Source organism: Gobio gobio, assembly GCF_949357685.1.
Source record: "Gobio gobio genome assembly, chromosome: 4".
Taxonomy (NCBI): Eukaryota; Metazoa; Chordata; class Actinopteri; order Cypriniformes; family Gobionidae; genus Gobio; species Gobio gobio.
The window spans coordinates 49,934,461-49,957,790 of NC_137100.1; the positions used below are offsets into that span (position 1 = coordinate 49,934,461).

General features: G+C 40.6%; 1 protein-coding gene across 8 annotated transcripts in view; it reads right to left on the reverse strand.

Moving 5' to 3' along the window:
• Window positions 1-1,031: 1,031 nt before the first annotated feature.
• LOC307124520 (uncharacterized protein) overlaps window positions 1,032-23,330 on the reverse strand; it is a 30,829-nt gene continuing 8,530 nt past the window's right edge. Inside the window, exons 2-12 of one of the 8 annotated variants that reach the window (XR_013816272.1) lie at window positions 16,711-16,727; window positions 16,230-16,453; window positions 14,942-14,994; window positions 14,289-14,349; window positions 13,987-14,088; window positions 13,491-13,694; window positions 13,170-13,360; window positions 13,040-13,070; window positions 8,611-8,673; window positions 7,978-8,107; window positions 1,032-1,250 (exon numbers count right to left, since the gene is read on the reverse strand). Coding sequence is in view for 6 of the 8 variants with exons in the window: in XM_079813760.1 (XP_079669886.1) it covers window positions 8,528-8,673; window positions 13,040-13,070; window positions 13,170-13,360; window positions 13,491-13,694; window positions 13,987-14,088; window positions 14,289-14,349; window positions 14,942-14,994; window positions 16,230-16,565; window positions 16,699-16,717 (1,143 nt within the window). In the remaining 2 variants the exon portion in view is untranslated. Of the gene's footprint in view, window positions 1,251-7,662; window positions 8,108-8,424; window positions 8,674-13,039; window positions 13,071-13,169; window positions 13,361-13,490; window positions 13,695-13,986; window positions 14,089-14,288; window positions 14,350-14,941; window positions 14,995-16,229; window positions 16,566-16,698; window positions 16,728-23,330 lie in introns of those variants that run through there. The other 7 variants (XR_013816273.1, XM_079813761.1, XM_079813763.1 and 4 more) reach the window with 7 other exon arrangements.

A 23,330-nucleotide genomic window follows, 5' to 3' on the forward strand; every position in this document is an offset into this window, starting at 1 on the left:
AACTTAACCATCAACAGGGAAGGAATGAAATGACAGATATGGCTGCTTTTGGGAATAAAAAGAACAGCCCGGTACGCTACAATAACTCTTGCTCGTTGCTTGTGCCATTTGTTTACCTGTTGCTCTGACCGGTGAGGAAGAAGATTACCACGCCGATTGCATATTTCCGCCATCTGCCACTCAAAATTATAAGCCAAAATACAAATAAACTGTTGGCTTACTAGCTGTACTGCAAAATGAAGTCTTTTATATGAATTAATGAATGAATTAATTAATGAATGTAGCTCACTGACGACGGTCCATTACCGAAAGTCTCCTCCAAAACCTGACCACAAAGGCTGAATGTTCTCTCTAAACTCGTGGCTGGGATGCCGGGATTCTATATATTCTTTTTTTTAAACGTAGGCCTTTTTGTAATGCAAGTTATTTGTAAATTAACCAAAGTAATACTATACATTGTTTATTTTAATTTTGTAACTTGAAATATGTAGGCTAAATAAAAGAGAAGTGATTGTTCTGTACAGTTTTTTTTTTGTAATGCAAGTTATAATTTGTACATTAAACAAATTCTTCTATACATTTATTTTCTTGTCATGTAAATGAAAAAATGTAAATGAAAATAAATTGGTCTATACATTACTTAAAGTACTTTTTACAACAATATAACTTGTATAAGTTTAACATCAGAAACAACAGAAATTTAAATCAACAGCTAAGACAGAAGAAAATATTTGTATACACTTTCCTTGAGCTGAGCGGGTATGGAGCCGGATCAGCCTCAATAAAAGTACATTTACAAAACAAAACAAAATTCATAAATGCACAACGCAATTCACATTTACAAAATCAGATTCACGTGTGACAATTTGCAAATGCAGATTCAATGATCCATAAATACATCTAACATCATTCATAAATGTGTGATGGGTAAGAGGTACCCATCACACATGATTTAGGTAAGATGTGTTGGGCTTGGCATCAATTCCTCAAGCCCGCATGTTCGTTGAATGAGGAGAGCAGAGACGAAGTTTAGATGAACTGTTTTAATCATTAATTAAGTCAGATGAATGAAGCATACAGAGCTCTGGGTCCGCAACTGTTAGGGCAGTCCGCAACAGCTAACAGATCGAGACCCAGACTATTTATACAGAAAATGAAAACTATAGGCAGTCTCTTCTCAGAAATCACATGACATCTGTCCTCCGCCTCGTTGGAACATCTCACTCCATTTTCACTTCGTGTTATTTACTCTGCACAGAGAAACTTCTTTATTAGAAAGTTGGCAGTTGATGACTACCATGTCATAAAAAGTACAATGTAACAAAACTACTCCTTATACGGATTCCATTATAGTCTTAATGCATGAATCATCTCATAAGCTTTCAATTCCCATTATCTTCATTGAACTTATGTTAGTGATTTATTTCTACAAGATTTCTACAAGCAATTGTTAGCAATAATGCACAAACAAATATTTTATCCCCATCAGATGCATATGTGTAGACTGGTCCTACCAGACTCTCGTACATTTCATTTGTAATGTACAGAGAGTCTGGCATAGACAGTAAAAGAAATGGACACAGCGACCCCATAGACTTCAAGGAGAAAAAGTGAAGTAAATTAGAAGCAATCACTTCCTGATGGCTGAGTGTACTGCACTGCCTCAGACTGAGCTTGACGACGTAGATGTGACATGAGCAGCCTGTCTGACAGTGGCAAGTCTTCTAGTAGTTGTGCAAAGTGAAATCTGAATCACGTTGTTTAAATATTTTGTCCCGTTGCTTTTGGCTCTCTATGGGCTTCTCCACATGCTTCTCCCTTAACTTTATCGGACTTTATGCCTCCACGTCCCCCCGATTGCCTCATAGACAGTAAAAGATTGCCTGCAAGCTTCTCCTTGGGTCTATATGGTAATTTCCTATTTTTTACAAAAACGGCTTCTACGGGTCGATAGTGTAAGATACAAGGTAATGGAGCCTTTTATACATTGTCGTGTTTCTTTAGAAATAAACAATGGACAAATGGAGTCTTTAAACGCCTCAGATGCAAAGTTATTCGCTGTCAAAGTGACACCAAAATGAATGGGAGTCAATGGGATGCTAACAGCAGGTGATGGCCCGGTTAGAAATGGCTGCTCCTATAGAAGGTACGCTTTCCGGGTGCTTCCATAGGGGAATGGAACTACAACTCAAACTAGCGCACAACATCAACGTCATCGCTCTCAGCCACTCCCTCTGTTCGCTGATTGGACCCGTAAAAAATTGTTCGGAGAAAACCTAAGACTATACAGCAGTCCCAGACGGAGTACTGAAGGAAAATGAAAATTGAGCGGAAGTACGTTGGAGGGCGGAGCCAGGCTAGCATATGTGTGAGCATTTGGGGAAATATTTATGCTTTTATTTGTGCATTTATGTTTTGTGCTTTGAATTTACGAATCTGATTTTGCATAAGCGGGAGACTCTGCAGATGCTGCTGGACCGGGATGGGCTGCACAATAGAGACCCTGGTAAGGCCTCTGCCAGCGGGACATCATCTGGGATGAGTGCATATGTCCACTGGTTTGCTGGGCTGAATCAGTCGATGGCTACCATGTCATAAAAAGTACAGCGCATCTGAGATGATGTGAGTTGAATAAAAAATAAGTGTAAAAAATATAGTTTAAAGCCCTTTGAAGTTGTACTGAAACTGTCATTTGAACCTTAAACCGTTTGGAGCCCATTGAAGTCCATTATATGGAGAAAATCCTGTAATGTTTTCATCAAAATCTTTCATTTCTTTTCGACTGAAGAAAGAAAGACATGGACATCTTGGATGACATGGGGGTGAGTAAATTATCAGCAAACGTTTATTTAAAATTGAACTAATCCTTTAAGGTGGAAACATATAATGTGATCATTGACAGGTTGCTGTCCTGTCTCGCTAAACGCATTGATGCATACAGGGACTTGAATGGACTATTTGGGGTTTTGTTTGATACCTATACAGACTGTGATGGTGTGCATAAACGTGCTGCTGCGCTCTCATCCACATATCCAGAGGACCTGGACAAAGACTTTAGAGACGAACTTCTTCAGTTCAAGAATTTCGTACGGGAAGAGAAAAATCGTTCACCAGAGGATATGCTACATATTCTACAAAAAATGGGTTACAGACTACTTTCACAAAACCAACTGCGAGAGATCCTTCTCTCAACTTAAAAGAGTGAAGAATGAACTCAGGACAGCCATGAGACAGAATCGGCTGTCTACACACTCTCTATGCTGGCTATTGAATTCGAACTAGTCAAGGAAAATGGACTTTGAGGATTTAATTAAAGGGTTACTTCAGTGATTTAGCATTAAGCTTTGTATCAGCCGGTAGTATATTCAAATGATCATACTTTCCCCCCTCATGTTCCCCTGAGACGAGAGAATTATGCATTTTATTTCTGGAAAAAATCCTCAGATGACGCAAATATCGTCATTTTGCATCAGAGGATTTTTTGGCCAGAGGCTAGAGACTAGAGCCAGTAGAAGGAGCTGTTCCGCATGTTTTCAAACCGCCCATAGGGGAGGGATCTCACTCACAGAATGTAAATGCGCACGGCCGCTCAGCTAGGGCATTCATGACGGAGCGGTGCGAAGCAAACCAACTTTTCAAGCTTCCATAGGCATCTGAAAACGCGCTAGACTGGACGCGCACCGTGAATGACTGCCGCACTTACCTCAGCTCTGCTCAGGTCTTCGCTCTTGTGATTAATGAAATCTGAATCCTGTGGCGTCTGTGCCGTGACTTTCGTTCGGCTCACTTACACTTTATTGAAAAGACACGTTCAGTTTTTAATTGCAGTGTCTATTCTCTAACTGAACCAAATTATTTTATTACTATGAAAATCAAAACAATGGTGGGGGCGGTGTCATGGTGGGCAAGTAATAACCAGTAGCCGTGGCTTTGGGAGTGGCCTCACTGAGCAGCGAAGCAAGTGCATTCTGGTAGGAGACATTTTCTGTCTTTTCTCAGTCTAGAAGGCACCAAATTCAAAAATAATTTCACATTTCTACATAAATGACACAGTTTAAATACACATTCATCTTACCAGCACTGAAGTACCTCCAAACGATTTTGCATGCACAACGTCTAGAAAAAGAGATGTTCTGCTAAAGGTAAGGCATTTACTATTATTTCTGGGAAAATATGTGACTGTTGCTGATTTGCTGCTCTTTCAGCTGGTTGCTACAGGAACCTTTTTCCTCATCGAAGCAGAGACCAGGAGACGTTGGGGTATCTCAAGCAGAAGTTACTCTTTATTGAGACACGCACTGTGCGTCGCTGTAGTCATCCAAGTCTGACTAAAGCAGTAATACTTTGTAGTTTATATACATTCAAGGGAGAGGGATAAATACAGTAGAGGTGGAGACAATCTAAAAAGAGCATGCAAATGCAGTGCAGGAATTAGCCCATTCCCAGCACTTCCCCAGCCTTGATCTAATCAGCATAACAGTGTCATTCAAATGCATAGGTGCTAATCCAATCAGTCTGACAGTATCGCCCATACCTTCACATTATCATAGAGACAAAGGCACAGCTGCCTTGAGTTTACAATAGACAATAGATGAATGTATCAGACACCTGGGCTGCTTAACTTGATCTTCTTAGAATGTCATCATCTTTACCTCAAAATGTAAAACACAATGTACATAACGTTCAACTTCAAATGTGGTCACCCTAGGGCACTACACTGTGTTAATCCGGGCCTGATCAGCAAGCAGAAACTAGCCTATGTAAAAGCGGCAGCCCTTCCGGCACTGAATTCACTCACTCGTTTTCCTACACTCCTTCAAGTGATCTATATCCGTGGAGTAATGCATGGAATAGTGAATGAGGGTATAGGGGGAGATTTTGTGTGATTTCATGTGCTATCAGAAATTCATAATTTCCACTTCTGAAGTTGTGGTAATGCTCCCTTCACGTGCTACCGGAAATTTGATAATTCCCAATTCTGAAGTCGTGATTACGATCTCATCGCATTCAAGTGGGAGGACGTTCATGTGCCATTTTCACCTAGAAAATTCATATTAACAATAATTCCGAGAGCATGTGAAGGCAGCATTAGAGCTCATTGCATTGAAGTGAGTGACTTCAAAGGCCGTTCATGTGCAATTTTTAACTATAGAAACTCGTATTTACGATAATTCCGATAGCATGTGAATGCAGCATAACATGATGAACACGAGGGCAAAACAAGATGTAGGCCCTACGTTTAACACCAATCTCTGTGTGTCATTTTTACCCCCTTGTAATTTGGCTCCAAATCTCAGGTGAAAATGTAGAGATTTTTACTGCTTTTGAATGCATTAATAGATCATTTATTTAAACTTTTTTAAAGACATTTTAAATAGTTGTTGTAATTTTTTTTTTTAGGAATCAAACAAATAATGGATACTGATGTCTCTTGAAATTGATTTTTTTAAACATAAACATTCAGCATTACAGTATAACTGAAAGCTACAAATTTCAATATTTATTAGGCTTTAAAAAATAGCAACTTTTAATTTAAGTGAACTAAAAAACAATCTTTACATAAACCCATTGTCATATTTACCTGTGGCTTTCCTGTTAGACATATACAGAAATATAATAAAGTTATCAAACACCTTTCTTAACTGCATACATAATAAATTAAATATAGATGAATCATCATTAAAGCGACATTTTATCTGTTACCTTTTTTTCTTTGATTAACAGACAGGCCCGACGCAAGGGGGGTGCGAGGCCCTGTGCGAACATGATGTGCGAGGCCCTGGGGGTCTATTGCCCGAGTATCTTTTGAATAAGTACACTCTAAAAAAAAAGGCTCGTAATCATAGGGGAACCTTTTTTAGTGCTATATAGCACCAATTTTGGTGCTTCAGTGGTTCTTCAGCGGTTCTTCAGAGGTGCTATATAGCACCTTAGTCAAAGAACCGGTGAAGAACCTCTGAAGAACCGCTGAAGAACCTCTGAAGAACCGCTGAAGAACCACTGAAGCACCAAAATTGGTGCTATATAGCACTAAAAAAGGTTCCCCTATGATTACGAGCCAAGAACCATTTTTGGTGCAATATAGAACCTTTTTTTTTTTAGAGTGTACTAGTAGCTAATGAATAAGTACTAGTATCTAAAAAAACAAGTACTAATATCTAATGAATAACTACTAGTGTCTAATAAATATGTACTAGTCACAATTGGAATACATACTCGTAAGAACTGAATAGTTGATATCTGAATGACCGATCCCCATAGTAGTCAATGTTTGAAATAAGTACTAGTATCTAATTAATAAATACTAGTATCTATTTAAAAGGTAATAGTACCTAATAAATAAGTATTAGAATCTAAAAAATAAGTACTAGTAACTAATGAATAATTACTAGTGTCTATTTAATAGGTACTGTCTAATAAATGAGTACCAGTATCTAAAAAAATAAGAACTAGTATCTAATGAATACCTACATTTATCTTTTAAAAAGGTACTAGTATCTAAAGATTATGCACTAGTACCTAAAGAATAAGCACTAGTTGCTAATGAATACGTACTAGTACTTAATGGAATAGATACTAGTATCTAAAAAATAAGTACTTGTAGCATGAAAATAGATTGAAATAGAAATAGAAAATAGTGGTTCCCCTATGATTACGAGCCAAAGAACCACTTTTGGTGCCATATAGCACTTTTTTTTAGAGTATACTAGTACGTTTTAAGGATTAAATGTTAAAGGGTTAGTTCACCCAAAAATGAAAATTCTGTCATTAATTACTCACCCTCATGTCGTTCGACACCCGTCAGACCTCCGTTCATATTCGGAACACAAATGAAGATATTTTAGTTGAAAGCTGATGGCTGAGAAAGGCTTCAGATAGGCCTCCATTGGCATTCAGTACATTCACATTTCCAAGATCCATGAAAGGCACTTAAAACGTCGTTACAAAGTCCATCTCACCACAGTGGCTCTATAATAATTTTACGATGCGACGACAATAGTTTTTGTGCGCAAAAAAAAATCTAAATAACACCTTTATCCAACTTGTTATTGTCTTTCGTGTGTGCTTCCACGACGCATGCGCGAGAATATGACGTAGCGCCGGCATTCGGGAATCCATGAAATGCACACTTAAGCCCCATTTTGAGCACTACGCCGAGACCTAAAGCACGACCAATGTAGAATCCAACAGCTTAGACACGCGCGTCTTCCTCTGCTTGTAAACAAATCGCTTCTGGGTCATATGTCCGAACGCCGGATCTGCGTCATATTCTCGCGCATGCGTCGTGGAGGCAAACACGGAAGACAAGAACAAGTTGGATAAAGGTGTTATTTTGATTTTTTTTGCGCACAAAAACTTGTTGTCGTCGCATCGTAAAATTATTGTAGAGCCACTGTGGTGAGATGGACTTTGTAACGACGTTTTAAGTGCCTTTTATGGGTCTTGGAAGCATGAATGTACTGAATGCCAATGGAGGCCTATCTGAAGCCTTTCTCAGCCATCAGCTTTCAACTAAAATATCTTCATTTGTGTTCTGAATATGAACGGAGGTCTGACGGGTGTCGAACGACATGAGGGTGAGTAATTAGTGACAGAATTTTCATTTTTGGGTGAACTAACCCTTTAAAACGGCTTGCCATACTGTGCATTCTCTTTTGTCTTGTCGCACTTAAATGGTATAAAAGCATTTACATGAATAAGAGCGTGATCGTATAATGTAACGCTATGCAAAGGAGGATAGAAAAACCGATGCTGCGTTAATTGCATGTGTTAAAATTGACAGACCTAATTTCAATATGACTTTGTTACATACAACTTTAAGCACATGCAGTAAGTCAATGAAACAAAGATCTCTAATATCCACACAATAGATTCTAATAACCACACAATCTGACAAGATGATTGCAAATATCTCCTTAAAGCACTTTTTCACACATGATGAAAAACATCTATATTTGGTAAGAAACTAATACACACAAGCTTTCTGAATGAATGGTGGGTGGAGCGGCAGGTGTTTATCGATCCTGTCAGTCTACTTCCCAGTCCTCGAAGGATCTGATCTGTTACTTCCCGATCCTTGATTTTTGAAATATTTTAGGAATCCAATCTACACAAAGCACACAATTTATTGTTAGTGTGGAGTACATTCCTTCATTACCTTTGAATTAATCTCTGTATAAAATCTGCAGTAATAATTAATTCTATTAAGAATCAGTCACTTTTGTGTTTATCAAGTGTGAGAAACGAGATAATTCATATTTGTTTATTTGGCAGTCAAGTGGTCCATCCAGGGGTGCCGTAAGAAATTCTGGGCCCTATGGAAAACAAAATTTCTGGGCCCCTTACAATTTTTACAGATAAAATTTAACCAAATAAACATGCCCTGTATACTTTAAAAAAGATACTTAGCACATTGCATAGTTAAAATGTCTAAAGATGAGTACAAAGCCTACAAAAACAAGAAAAAAATATAGAAAGATGTACTTGTTTACATTAAAGGGAGAATAATATTATATGAAACATATAACTATACAATACAAGAAAAAAAATGAGACAATCCAAAACCTAATTCGTTTTTTACTACCTCGTTTTTGACCATGTTCACCTTACCTGAGAGGACTGGGTCATTATTAGTAGGAGGACGAGGTACAGACAATAAAGCTGACTCTGCATCTGTCAAACGCACACACACGTAATAAACATATTATTTTTATTGGCCTTTAATTTTCTTAATATAAAATATTAAAATATCTATTTTGTAAACTCCTTATAGCCAATTGTTACTACAGACAAATGTTTTATTCAATTTTATATTATTTTTTCTGGGGCATTTTGTTCATATTAAGAACATCAAGTAAGACAGCATCGATCGTAGCAGCAGCACTGTCACTTCACAGCAGGCACGTGCAGAGGGGGGGGGGCTTTGGGTGCTCGAGCCCCTGCCCTTTTTCAAAATGAATCAAAAGTGCCCCTCTCAGACAAATATCAATGATAATATTGTGGTCAATAAAACTAAATAAATGTGATTATTATAACATGACAATGCATACAATAGTAACGAACGGCTCAAAAGTCGGAAAATTTCTGTTGAGACGTTGCCTTAACGCGTTGCTATGGGTTGCGTGCGTTTTGATTGACAGCTGATTTTCCACTGTTCGGAAGCGGCTCTCGAGCCAAATATGGTCCTTTCAGAGAGTGTGTGGCCTCACGGGAAAAAAGTAAACCAATATTTTTTTTTTCATCCATAATCAGAGCTAATGTGTTGATTTAATTACAAAGCTATATATGAGCTATTTATTTTAAAGTATTACACAATTCACCAATGCCCGTTTGTCATGTATATACACCAACCAATCGTGATCTGGCAATGCAAGTTCAAATTCCATTGGGCGATGTGAAGCGGTAATTTTCTGTTCTGGAATCTTATTCATAAATCGGCTGAAAATTACATGGACAGACGAACTAACGTTTGTGGAACAATTTCCTGCGGTTTGGCTCATTTTATAAATTGCATCACTGACAAAATGGATTTTAACTGACAACAAACAAATCACTGCACAAAACCACAGCAGCAAAAGTCGCATTAATGGTAAGTAGTGTTAAATTCACTTGTATTTATGTATATTGATACACCGTTTACTATTTCATGAAACTATCAAAGTTAACAAAACCCAAGTGCCACCGGCACCTACAGGCCTATTAAGTGAAGTGTGGCGAAATGGTTACGTGAAAGGACTTTATTATATAACCATTTTTGAATATTATGCAGCATTATGAAATAAGTCTCTTATGTTCATCAAGCCTGCATTTATTTGATAAAAAACAGCAATATTGCGAAATATAGTAAATAATGGTTTTCTATTTCAAAATAATTTAAAATATAATTTATTCCTGTGATCACAGCTGTATTTTCAGCATCATTACTCCACTCTTCAGTGTCACATGATCATTCAGAAATCATTCTAATATGAGGATTTAATGTCAATGATGGAAACTGTGATACTCTTTTAAAGATTCTTTGATTAATAAAAAGTTAAAAAGAACACAATATAATAATATTTCACAATATTAGGCTACTGTTTTTTTCTGTATATACACATATACATATATATATATATATATTTACATATTGCCCCTTTTTTACATTTGAGCCCCTGCCCCTGACGAACTCTCTGCACGGCCCTGCTTCACAGAACATACGACACACACGGCAAACTGATTTTGTAATTTTTGAAGCGTGTAGATTACTTTTTGTTTATCATCATGTGGCGAACACAGTAGATAAGACGTGTTTAGAGGCTTCAATCTTCGTGAAGTTTCGCGCTCAGGCTCACCTAGTTCGTCTGAGACGGGGGACGTGGGGGAAAGGGTGTGCAGCAGCCACTGAATCTGTGTCTACGAGACATGATAACCCGGAGACAGCATAGCAGACAGAGATGTATTGTTGGATGTAAATCATAATTCAGTAATTATTTTACTAAGCTAGCTAGATAAAAGCAGGTCATGTAGCAACAAAAATAAGTAACTCTGAAAGTTTTGGAATAACGTTACAGGAATAGGGAAAGCTACTTTCTTTTTGAAAAACTGTGTGATATACTGTCCACTTCGGCGTTCTCTGTCTTGTCTTCTCTTTCCTTCTTTTCTTTCCGTTTTTGATGCCCCAACTTTTGATGTGACCTGCGTGTGTCACTGTCTGCGCTTCATCATAGCAAGTGCCAAGAGACGCTAGCGATCTAGCTCGGACCGCGCAGGTGGAATGAACCATTGTGGGCGGGGGGTGTGACTGACATTTTGAAATTTGTTTTTTAAATATAAAATCTATGGTCAAAACGGACAAAATACACATTTAGTGCATGAGGGGCCCTAGCACATTTAATGTATGTATAAAAAAGAGAAAAGAAATAAGAAAAGAAAAAGGGGGTCTGCTCTTCTGGGCCCTAAATCAGCCTGGGCCCTTAGAATCGTCCTAACCTTCCACCCCTTAACGGCGCCCTTGGGTCCACCATCCACCATCACAGAAAAACCAGTCCATCGGATGGTTGTGCTAAACAAATTCAACTGTGCTAAATGCATCTCAGAGGAGGTTAGCCTTCCTTTGTATATCAACCAATATTGAGTATTTGATCGCCAACAAATTTAACAAAATACCATTCAAGCAGCAGGTTCAAATTAAAAATGAAGGAAGACCCCACGCCTAAGTTGGATATAGACTACTTTACATCAGTCACCTTCACTAAAAAGCTGAACATGCTATTTTAACACAGACATTTAAAAGGACAGAAGGATGGATTGTTAAAATATGCCAATAAAAAGTTGACTAAACGTTTGTCTATGGTATTTTTGACTTAAGTGGACCTGACTGAATTATATTTTTGTTTGCTGTATGTCATTTTCTTGTTTTTTTTGTTACATTTTATATCTAAAAGTAACAGACATTTTAAAGTAGTTATTAAGAATGTGTGTACCTCCTCTATTATAAAATCCATGAGTTATTCGATTACACTCACAATAGATTTTTTGCACCATTTTGAATTTTCAGAAAAAACTACTTTTTCCAACTCGTCCTAGATGGTCAGAGAATCGTCTCAGATCATCTTTACACCATACCAGCAGAAATGTATTAAAAGATGTTTGATTGACCAAACTGTTTTCAAATAATGCATCAACAAATTTGATGGCATCACATCTGATTCTGAAGCTGTACTCTGCAAAGATTTGACATATTATAGTGTTATATAGTGACTAATATAAGGTGTTTTTCATTTTCAGCCTTCATGAACAATTATATATAACTTATAAATGATTAAATATAAAATAAATAGTAGTTATTAAGATGAATGTGGTTTGGAATTGGTAAAATGTGCCTGGAAAAAAAAAAAAAGATCAGAAACTCAACGTGCCTAATAATTCTGCATGCAGTATATATATATTATTTCTGAGTATAATTTTTAAATAATACTCAGCACCTCATGAATGGCCGTCACTGGGGTGGTACCCTTAAGGTAACCTACACTCTCAGGAAAAAAAGTACAGTGGAGGTACAATTTTGTTCATTGGGGAAAAAAACATATAACTAAAGGTACTAAAGGTACACAATTGGTCCTTATGGAACAATTCATTGTTTTCCTCTACTTAGAGGTACAAAAATGTTCCTTTAAGGGTATCACACCAGTGATGGCCCCTTGTAACTTACAATTTTGTACCTTTTTTTGAGAGTATAATTACTGTAACTAAGTGTGCCAGTATTTTCACACTACTAGAGTTGGAGAGACAAACTCCTAGATATACTGGCAAACATTTATTAGCTTTAAGCACCTCCAGGACCTGAGAACTCCTGTTACAATACAATTAGGTTTTATTTAATGATGCTCTTTAGGAAAACATATGGTACTCCATTGTAAAATACAATATGAAAGAAGTTGTAGAAACAGACGAAGCGGAGCTTTGAAAAGGTATTAGGAAAACAGCAGTAAAAAGCCTTGTTATATCAACCAATCATTGCAGAGGCATAAATTATGTGATATTAGTTTGAACTGATCTCGCTGATCATCAACACCTAATATCAACTAACTAGCAACTACCTTATTTATGGAGATTATGGGTATTGAGTATTTGATCACAAACAAATTTACCAAGATTTCATTCAAGCAGCAGCTACAAATTGCTACAAAAGATGACACTTAAGTTGGATATAGGCTATTTTTTTTCTTAAAGTTATAGGCACTCACCCTGGACTATATTGACTTTTTTTTTTTTAGATCTTGGATCATTACTTTGGATTGTGTAGTATATCTCTAAACATGATCATGGCTAGAATCCAGACTCAACTACCTCTATATAACAGATACACAGCAGATTTTTGTTCTTTAACTGGATTAATCACAGCTAATAATGTTTGTCTTTGTTTCATCATGATCACAATCTGTTAATAGTGTCTGAAAATAATAATCTAAGCCTAGATGGCAAATATGAAAGATATTTTTTCCAGGAAATACTGTGTTTCAAATCAGGGACAAAAAAAGAAAAAAGCATGACGTACCTTGACGTGGAGAGATTGTGATGCTTATTTTCTGCAGAGAAAATTTGTAACAAGTTTAATTAGTAAACAGTAATGTGTTCAATACATTTTAGAGCAGCTTTATTATTTTATGGAGCATCTTATTAAATACCTTCTCTATTAACCAGTTCACAACTTTGTCAATTGCATCTGAATTCTTCTGACACTCCAGTAATCCTGTATCCTCATAGAACAGACAGTCCACTGTCAGTATGTCTGTCCTGGTGACACATCTGCTGCTGTCTGATATTGTTTTCTCTGGGTCAAACGTGTGATGAAGCACCACTAGAACAGTCAGCTTGTCTGTTGAAGGAAACAGACAAATTTATTGAAAATTAATTTATCTGAAATACTTATAAATTGCATCACCTTGAGTCAAAATACTCTGAAACTTAAAACAAAAATAAATAAAATAATGTTATGATGAAATAACCTGTAGAGTAACTGAATTTGTTCAGTGCTGCTTCAATGTCAGTTCCAGCTCGAGAAACAATAGGACAGAAAACCAAAATAATGTTACTCTTATCCACTTTATTAACTTCCCTCAGATTCTCAATTCGGATTCCCAGATTGGCAATAAATTTCTTGTCACAGTTATTTGTCTTTCCAGCCGAAATGGAGAACACTTTGACCCCGTCTGGAAAATGAATTGGGATGGATTAAGTAAAACAAGGGAATATAAAAAATAAGATCATAAAAAATGGATGCAAGATTATAAGAACAGAATCAATTCCATTCTCTGGAATGGTATCCAAGAAGAGTTATTCTATGAATACATTTGAAACATTGTCTTCAGGGTGTCTACAGATATGAACAAGTTAAATTTAAGACTTTTTAAGACCTTTTTAAGGACCCGCGGCCACCCTGGTCTTTCTATCATTTACTCTAATGATTGCTCTTTAAATAACAGTATGTTTCTAGATACCCACTCTGTTTTCTCAAATCCGGCTGTTGCATGTCATCCTCCTCAGTCGGTGTGTGTTGGTTTGTTCCTTTTTTCCACGCATCTATTTTTTCTAGATAACAGAAAACTATACACACAATTCCCCATAAAAATCAAGCATATTATATCCTTAATAAACATTCATATACAAGATAACCACTTTTGATTTATTCTATATTGAATACATCAAATGTTCTGTAACTTCATTTACTTTAAGCTTTGTTTGTCCAATGAGTTCCTTGTGTCTGTTCTGATCATTGACACAAAATAAGTCATAACAGATCTCACCTGCTAATAAAGCAGATTTTTCCATTTCAATTTTCTCCTCATCAGTCCATTTTTTGTCGATCTGTTGAAGAGAAGAACATTGTCCAAAAACCTTTTATGAAAAATAAACTTTTGTGAAATACTCATTTGACCGTTCAGCTTGATGATACAAGTATTGTTTAGTAGTCAAATTCCACTTGGTTTGATAAACCAACACTCTTAGAAACAATGTGCAAAGATGTTACCTTCAGGGGTACAATAGCGTGTCACTGGGGCAATTCCCTTAAAGGTACATCTTTGTACCTTATGTAGGTGTACACATTGTTTTAAAAGTAAACCAAGACAAAATTGGACAACAACAATGTTCTACTTAATGTGATCTAGATGATTACAATCAATAAAACCAGATTAGAGGGATCTTCAATGAATGAATTGTGTGGTCCTTTAAATGGTTTTACATTAAGAAATGCAGATATTTGTTTTTACGATAAAAAATGGAAAGAAAATGATTTAAATCAATCTTATGGAGCTAAGTGAACTACAAAATATACTTTCAATTATTTACATTTGTTTAATAACAAATGGGGGGGGGGGGGGTTCTGTATTTACTGTATAAAATGCTGTAATAAATAAAAACACTGTATTTAAAGTAAACCGTATATTATATTATATACCTTTTCGGGCTGAGGTGAACTTGTTAGTGGATATGGATCATGATGCGGTAATGCTGTTGAAAAAAATATGAGTCACAGTGAAATTACAGTGAAACATTTAAAGTAATAGAGTAATCAGAATCAGAATCAGAAAGAGCTTTATTGCCAAGTGTGCTTGGCACACACAAGGAATTTTTCTTGGTGCTGAAGCTTCCAGTGCACATATACAAAACAAACACAACAAGAACATAGTAATACAAATTCTAAGAATAAAATATGAAAAATAGTATAAAAAATATAAGGTCACAGTTACGTTTAGTCAGACTAAACATTTACAGATTATGAACATAATTTTTTAATTAAATTTTTAATTTTCTAAAAAAAATTTAACAGTTTTTTTAATCAGAAAAACTGTGGAAAGGTTTATCCAGTTAAATTCAGAGACAGGGTAGATACTGATAACCAGGAAATGTAGGGATTTAAATTGAACACTCTTTAATACAAATAGCCTTATTTTATTAGGCTAATGCCATTGGATGGTTTGTTAATTTCAGTATATAATATTTTCAGTGCATTGATAGGACAGTCTTAAAATAGATCTGATCAATAGGTCTCATTTCTAATTTTAACAGTGTATGAGAGGTCAGTGACAAACAAATACTTTGCAACCCTCTAGATTTCAGTTCATTCTGACAGGAGATTAGAACTGATGTAGAATGAGGTTATGCAGTGTTGGGCATGTATAGATTACGTAATTTAATTACAAAATAAATGTAAGTGTAATCCGTTACAGTTACTGAGAAAAACATGTGTACGGTCCTTAAATTACAGTTACTTAATTATTTAATAATTCATTGTTTACATTTATATAGTGCTTTTCTAGGTACTCAAAGTGCTTTACATGTAGAAGGAAGGGATCTCCTCAACCTGTGAAACTTATGAAAATGTTAATGATTACATAGGGGGTTACATCTGAATATTTTTTTCTTGTAAAAAGCTAGGATATGTTGAATAATATTAATTTGTTGTTTTGCCTGTTTTTGATGTGCACAAAAATATACCTCCATAAAACGATGCTATTCTGATGCTTTTGATTGGTTCTCGTTTGAATTTGCAGCACCACGTCTGACACTTACATCAATTAACATTGCCGTCAATCAAATCAGTTACATTACTTTAATAAAGTAGTTGAAATAGCTAGGCGACACTACTTATTACATTTTAAATAGGGTAACTTGTAATCTGTAACCTATTACATTTCCAAAGTGACCTTCCCAACACTGGTTATATGAAACACTCAGATTGTTACCTCTTGTTATCTCCTTTGTTATTGTTCCACTGGTGACCTGACACAGGTAATTACCAACATCAGATTTTCCGTCCTTCCATTGTAAAGACACATTTCCTCTCTTCAGCTCCTCATTGCACAGAATCACTCTGCCCTCATAGCCAATCCCCTCTATCAACCGTCTGTTCTTATAGAAATAAACACAGTCTGTCTCCTTAAACCATCTAATCTCCATGTCAACAGCACTGATTTTAGGAGACAGGTGACAGGGAATGGTGTCATTTGATTGAGGTACTTCAGGGGAAACGATCTGAAAATCTAATTGAGGTGCTTCAGGGCAGATGATCTGAAAATCATCTGTGTTGTAAAAAAGAGACAAAGGTGGTCTTACACAAGTGATTATTATTTTTCACATCATATTAATGATATCATAATAATGGTATAGGCTATTTTTGATTATGAAGGAAAATCTAATTTAAACAAAACTTACCGTCGCTATTACCTTCCATTTTGTTTCTCCTAAACAGGAACATAAAACACAAAGTGACAGAGAATGAGTTTTAAGGTTTAAGTGCTGTGTTGGGGATGATAAGCCCTGATGTTAGGGGTGCGAACTGCGAGGCCTTGATTTCTAACATGCGCATAATTCTAAAATGCAACTGAGGTTACGGTTTGTTAAGTACAAAACAATTTCCAAACATACAATTCTGCCAAAAAACATTGTGCCTTTGAAAAATAAGAGTAGGCCTAAGTTATTTTAGTGGAGTAGGCTACCTCTAATAAGTGATCTTCAGGTTGGTCAAAAAGTTTAATCTGAATTATTACAGAAATAAGAGTAGTATGCTAGTATGTAGTTCCAAATTCATCGCGGCTTGATGTTGACTGTTGTGTGGCAACGCGCTCATATTCAGTCTGATTCTTGAACGATTCATCTAAATGATTTGACATTGCTAATCGAAAATCGAAAGTCTCTTGGTTTTGCAGCCCATATTACCATATAGGCTATGGTTGAATATGTAGCCATATTCATTGCAGCTATGTAGATAGATATCACTGTTGATAGATTGAGCTATGCAGGACTAATTAGGTCCATAAAGAGGACGGTGGTCCCTAACTCCCTAGCATAAGGTGACCTGCCAGTGCCCGGTCCTGCCAGCCCAACGCTATCTCATGACCAATTTGTATGTATTTGTATGAGCGAGGTGGCTGATTCGTACAAATTCGTACAATCTCTAATTTTTTTTTACAGTCTATGATAAATTCGTACAATTTGTCTAAACAGAAGTGACGGGTAGGTTTAGGGGCGGGGTTAGAGGGCTCGTCAAATACGAACGATTTAGCAAAAAGTGAAAATTCGTACGAGGGGGCAGTCAGAATTTTGAATAGCCCCGGTTTAGCCAGCCTCTTTTGATGAAGACAGAGTTCAGGTAGGAAACGAGAGTCTGAGAGAAAGGTTTGAGAGAGAAACTCCTGACATAAATATATCAGTCACACTGCCAGTAACCTTTCCTGCATTATTAGGCGCATGTCCACCAAAGCATTTTTAGCCAGCTGAAAACACCTAGCTGTGGGTGCTTGAGAGCACTTTGGCAGTTGAGATGCTCTACTTGCTATGATAATATCCGTGGAAGTGTTACTAGTATCACATTTCACAGATAGTTTGTTTCTGTATTGATTCTATATAAAATGTCGATACCAGAGCTGGCCCAAGGCATAAGCGAACTAAGCGGCTGCTTAGGGCCCCCCTTGGCCACCAGGGGGCCCCCAAGAGCACATGAAATGACTTTTTGCTGCGTGTTATATTTTGATTGAAATCGCAAAATGGCCTTAAACAATTACTAAATAAACTGCAAAATGTTGCATTTTCGAATATATGCACGGATTGATTCTGACAGCGCTATTCGCTTGTTAGCCAGGGTTCAAAGTTCAAAGGGCGCTAAAATGTACTCGTCAGTTGCCCGGTAACCTTTTTATGAATGGATGTATTGGAGAATGCGCTATGGTTTAGTGTGAATATCTTGTCTGGGGGCGCTATTACACATCTTCTAAAAGAGTCCTGAATATCCAGATCAAAACACATGCGAAGAAGATGCAGAAACAAGATCATATTTAATCAAAACAATATCATATTTAATCAAAATAAGGCGACCATCAACATTAAACAGCATATAAATCAAAACTGCCTATGTTACTGAATGAAATGACGACCCGTGACAAGCTATAGGACTGTGCAGCATTTGAAGTGTTGATGGACTCGCTCTACTCCATCTATGTTTTAATCATCGTTCTGAATCCGATCTGGATGTAGTCTTTGACAAAAACAGCTTTTTGCTCTAAATGTTGCTTTTTTGAATTCAATTTACCCACATTCAAGTGTTGATTTAAAAAAAGAAAGCATGAAGCTAGAATAAAACAATTTTTATTTTTTTTTTTACCAGAGGCTCGGTTCTTTCCTTTGATATAGGATATTGCATGTGATATATTTGACATTCACACAACATATTCTGGGGGCCATGAAAAATTTGTGAAAATTGTCAAAAACACTGGTGGGGAAAGAGTTAAATAAGCATTTTATTAAAAATGTTCTCAGTGAGTATTTTAATTATTATAGTATGAAAACTACTGAGCTGTTGAACATGACTGAATGAAAATGAGAGATGGAGCTAAATCAATGCATGGAGGAATGCACAGAGAAAGAGATGCATAGTGTAAAAATGAATGAATAGAAAGGGTTGTTGTGAAATGATGCATAAATTATGTAATTATGAACCTTGGTTAGGTTATATTGTTCAGTGAGTGGAGGAATTTTGTACCCTGAACTTTTATCTTAGAATTGTGGAGCAGACAGAAAGTCCTTATCTTCTCTATAGTTGACTAACCCGTTCCTATCTGCTCTGCAGGTCAATCAGTGGTAAAGCTGAGCCGGAGTATAGCATAGCTTCCAGTTTCTCAGTAAATGTTTTTCTGCAAGTGCTATCGTCCCCTTGGAATTATAAGTTCCCATTCAGTCGGTCACTCTCGACGCCACGTCGGAGTACCGACGAATAGGAATCTCGCTCGCGAGAGCCAATCTACTTCGAGTGTAACTAAACGAGCCAATGCACAATTGGCATGCAATGATTGCACCAGGTGCTCATGCCACGCCGTGCGGGTATAAATGAGACACAGGTGATTGCATCAAATCAACCTTTTGCTTCGGAGCCGGGTGGTAGATGGTAACGCCAGATATCACTCACTACTTCGCAGTCCTGACTGAAGACGGAAGCCGCCTTTCGGAAGCGATCTCTTCAGTCGGTGTTGGTGTGACGGCACAGCAGCGGTCGCGTGGTTTTCGGATCATCTCTCTGTGTTGTTTGTTTAGAGCAATCACAAAGGCTGTTCTCACAGCTGGTTCGGTGCGCTAGGTGGAGAGCGCTGAAAAGCCGTTCTTACGGCTGGTAAGAGAGCGCCTTCGTGTGAGAGAGCGCGCACTGACTGTGTCGCCGCGACCCCGCCCCCTGCGTGCTTCAGCACCAAGGAGAGCGTCCTTCTGAAAGAGCTAACACAGATAGAGCTTGCGTCTTTTTCAAGATGACATTCTATCTGTGTGTTTCTGGATGCGGTAGTTACCTGTCACCAAGGGATGGTCACCAGCGCTGTATCTCGTGTTTGGGCGTTCAGCACGCTGAGGCAGCGTTGGTGGATGACTCATGTTCTCACTGCGGGAACATGACCATCTCGGAGTTGCGGTCTAGACTCCATCTCGCAAGGGGTGGAGTGCCCGTGCCTCTGCCTCGATCTAACCCTCCACAGAGGGTTACTTCAGGCAGTAGCACGGGTGATTTGAGGGTTACGGTGAGCGCGCTTCCCCCAGGGAACCAACCCCCGGGGAACCCTCATCCCTCACGCACTCCGCAGCCAGTAGAGCTGCCGTCGGAACGTGGTGGGCCGTCCTCGAGATGTGCACCATCCGTATCCTTCGGGGCTCCCCCTGATGCTCAGATGTCCATCGCTGCATCGGAGGGAGGGTCAGACTTCTCTGGAGATGACGTGTCGGCGCAGGGGGCTCCTTCGGGAAGATCCGCTGTGCCCGATACGGATCCGGAGATGATGGCCATGCTTTCCCGGGCTGCCGAGAAGATCGGGCTCGTGTGGAACCCTCCACCGTGTCCCGAACCTTCGAGGTTGGATGATTGGTTTCTCGGGGTGGCCCGTGCTGGTTCTCAGCGCCCCACCCCGGTTCCTTTCTTCCCGGAGGTGCACGAGGAGCTCACTAGGTCGTGGACGGCACCTTTTACTGCCCGAAACCGGCCCAGTGGATCCTCCTCCCTCACCACCCTCGATGGCGGACCTGCAAAGGGTTACACGCAGGTTCCTCCCGTGGAACGGGCCGTTGCTATGCAACTGTGCCCTAACTCCACATCCAGGGGGAACCCGTGTCTCCCCTCCCGAGCCTGTAGGTACTCGTCCGATCTGATCGGAAAGGCCTACCAGGCTTGTGGAGAGGCAGGCTCCGCCTTACACGCTATGGCGTTGTTGCAGGTTCATCAGGCCCAGGCACTGAAGAACCTGCACGAGGGTGGTCACGATCCCGCAGTTCTCCAAGAACTGAGAACCGCAACGGACCTCGCGCTTCGTGCGACGAAGGTTACGGCGCGGGCCGTGGGTCGTGCGATGTCCACTATGGTGGTCCAGGAACGCCATCTCTGGCTGTGTCTGGCAGACATGAGGGAGACCGACAAGATCAGGTTCCTTAACTCCCCCGTCTCCCAGACCGGCCTCTTCGGCGACGCGGTCCAGAACTTCGCCCAGCAGTTCTCGGCCGCACAGAAGCAGACTGAGGCCATCAGTCACATCCTGCCACGGCGGTCAGCTGCTGTCTCCACCCCGCCGCCGGCAGCACCTCAGTCTGCTCGTCGCCGAGGGCGGCCGCCTGCGTCTGCCTCCACTCCCGCGTCGCAGCAGCAGCCTCCACCCAAGCGACATCGTGGAGCCGGGCGCAAGCAGGCCGCCCAGCCCGTCCAGGCTCCTGCCAAGAGAGGTGGCAAAGGCAGGGGCAAGGGCAAGCGGCCCTGAGACGGGCGACCCGGAGATGGGGAGGACTGCTCTTCTGGAGACGGTGACCGCACCGCTCCATCCCCCGGAGGAGGGCCGGGAGGAGAATTTTGTGTTCCGTTTTGTTTCTGTTCCCGAAACCCAAATTTTCAATAAAAGAGCAGTTTCCTCCATCTCTGGGTCCTCAGGGGGCTCGGAGAGTTGTGGCCGGTCAAACGCCGGACCACACTCATCCTCCCCCTTCGCCAGCGGGCAGCAGTGGACGACCTCCTCACGTTCCTCCTGCCCACCTGTGGAATCAGGTAAGTGTTGCACAGCACACTCTCACCTCGCTGCGGGCCGCCTCCACGAGACAGCAGCCCCAGCCCGGTACCTGCATTCCACCTCGCTGCCCCACCGTGGGTACGCCGGTGGTCCCTATGGTCCCGCTTGCACGGTCTCTGCGAGCCTGGCTAGAGCTCCCCAGTCCGTCTCGCTGGCTCATTCGGACCATCAGGCTCGGCTATGCGATTCAGTTCGCCCGGCGCCCCCCCAGGTTCAAGGGCGTCCGCTTCACCTCGGTGAATGCTGCAGATGCCCATGTCCTATGGCGGAAATTGCTGTCCTACTGGCGAAGGACGCGATAGAGCCGGTCCCTCCAGCCGATATGAAGACCGGCTTCTACAGCCCGTACTTCATTGTACCCAAGAAAACCGGTGGGTTACGGCCAATCTTGGACCTGCGAGTCCTGAATCGGAGCCTCCACAAGCTACCGTTCAAGATGCTCATGCAGAAACGCATTTTCGAATGAATCCGTCCCCAAGATTGGTTTGCAGCGATCGACCTGAAGGACGCGTACTTTCATGTCTCGATTCTTCCTCGACACAGGCCGTTTCTGCGCTTTGCGTTCGAGGGTCGAGCATATCAGTACAGAGTCCTGCCCTTCGGGCTGTCCCTGTCCCCCCGTGTCTTCACGAAAGTCACGGAGGGGGCCCTTGTGCCCATGAGAGAACAGGGCGTTCGCATCCTCAACTATCTCGACGACTGGCTCATTCTAGCACAGTCCAAGGATCAGTTGTGCGAACACAGGGACCTGGTGCTCAGACACCTCAGCCAGTTGGGTCTTCGGGTCAACTGGGAAAAGAGCAAACTCGCCCCCGTGCAGAGGATCTCTTTTCTCGGTATGGAGTTGGATTCGGTCGAACAGACAGCGCGCCTCACGGAGGAGCGTGTCCAGTCGATGCTGAGCTGCCTGAACACGTTTCAAGGCAGGATGGCGGTTCCACTGAAACAGTTTCAGAGGCTCCTGGGGCATATGGCGGCCGCTGCGGCAGTAACACCGCTCGGCCTGCTTCATATGAGACCGCTTCAGCATTGGCTACACGGCCGAGTCCCGAGATGGGCGTGGCAACGCGGCACTCACCGGGTGAGCATCACACCGGCCTGCCGCCAGTCCTTCAGTCCATGGTCAGACCCCACGTTCCTTCGGGCCGGAGTGCCCCTGGAACAGGTGTCCAGGCACGCTGTGGTTTTCACGGATGCCTCTGCCATGGGCTGGGGAGCCACGTACAACGGGCATGCAGTGTCAGGGGTTTGGACGGGCCTGCACCTGCATTGGCATATCAATTGCCTCGAGTTGCTAGCAGTGCATCTTGCTCTGAGCCGCCTCAAAGCGCGGTTACGGGGCAAATATGTACTGGTCCGCACGGACAACACTGCGACCGTTGCGTATATCAACCGACAAGGTGGTCTGCGCTCCCGTCGCATGTCGCAACTCGCCCGCCATCTCCTCCTCTGGAGTCAGAAGTGTCTGAGGTCGCTTCGGGCCATTCATGTCCCTGGTGTGCACAACCGTGTGGCCAACGAGCTTTCACGAGCTGCGCTCCCAGGTGAGTGGCGACTCCACCCCCAGGTGGTTCAGCTGATTTGGAGACAGTTCGGGGTGGCACAGGTCGACCTGTTTGCCTCCCCAGAAACGTCCCACTGCCAGTGGTTCTATTCGCTGACCGAGGGTACACTCGGCACGGATGCCCTGGCGCACAGCTGGCCCCAGGGGCTGCGCAAATATGCGTTTCCCCCAGTGAGCCTACTTGCACAGACTCTGTGCAA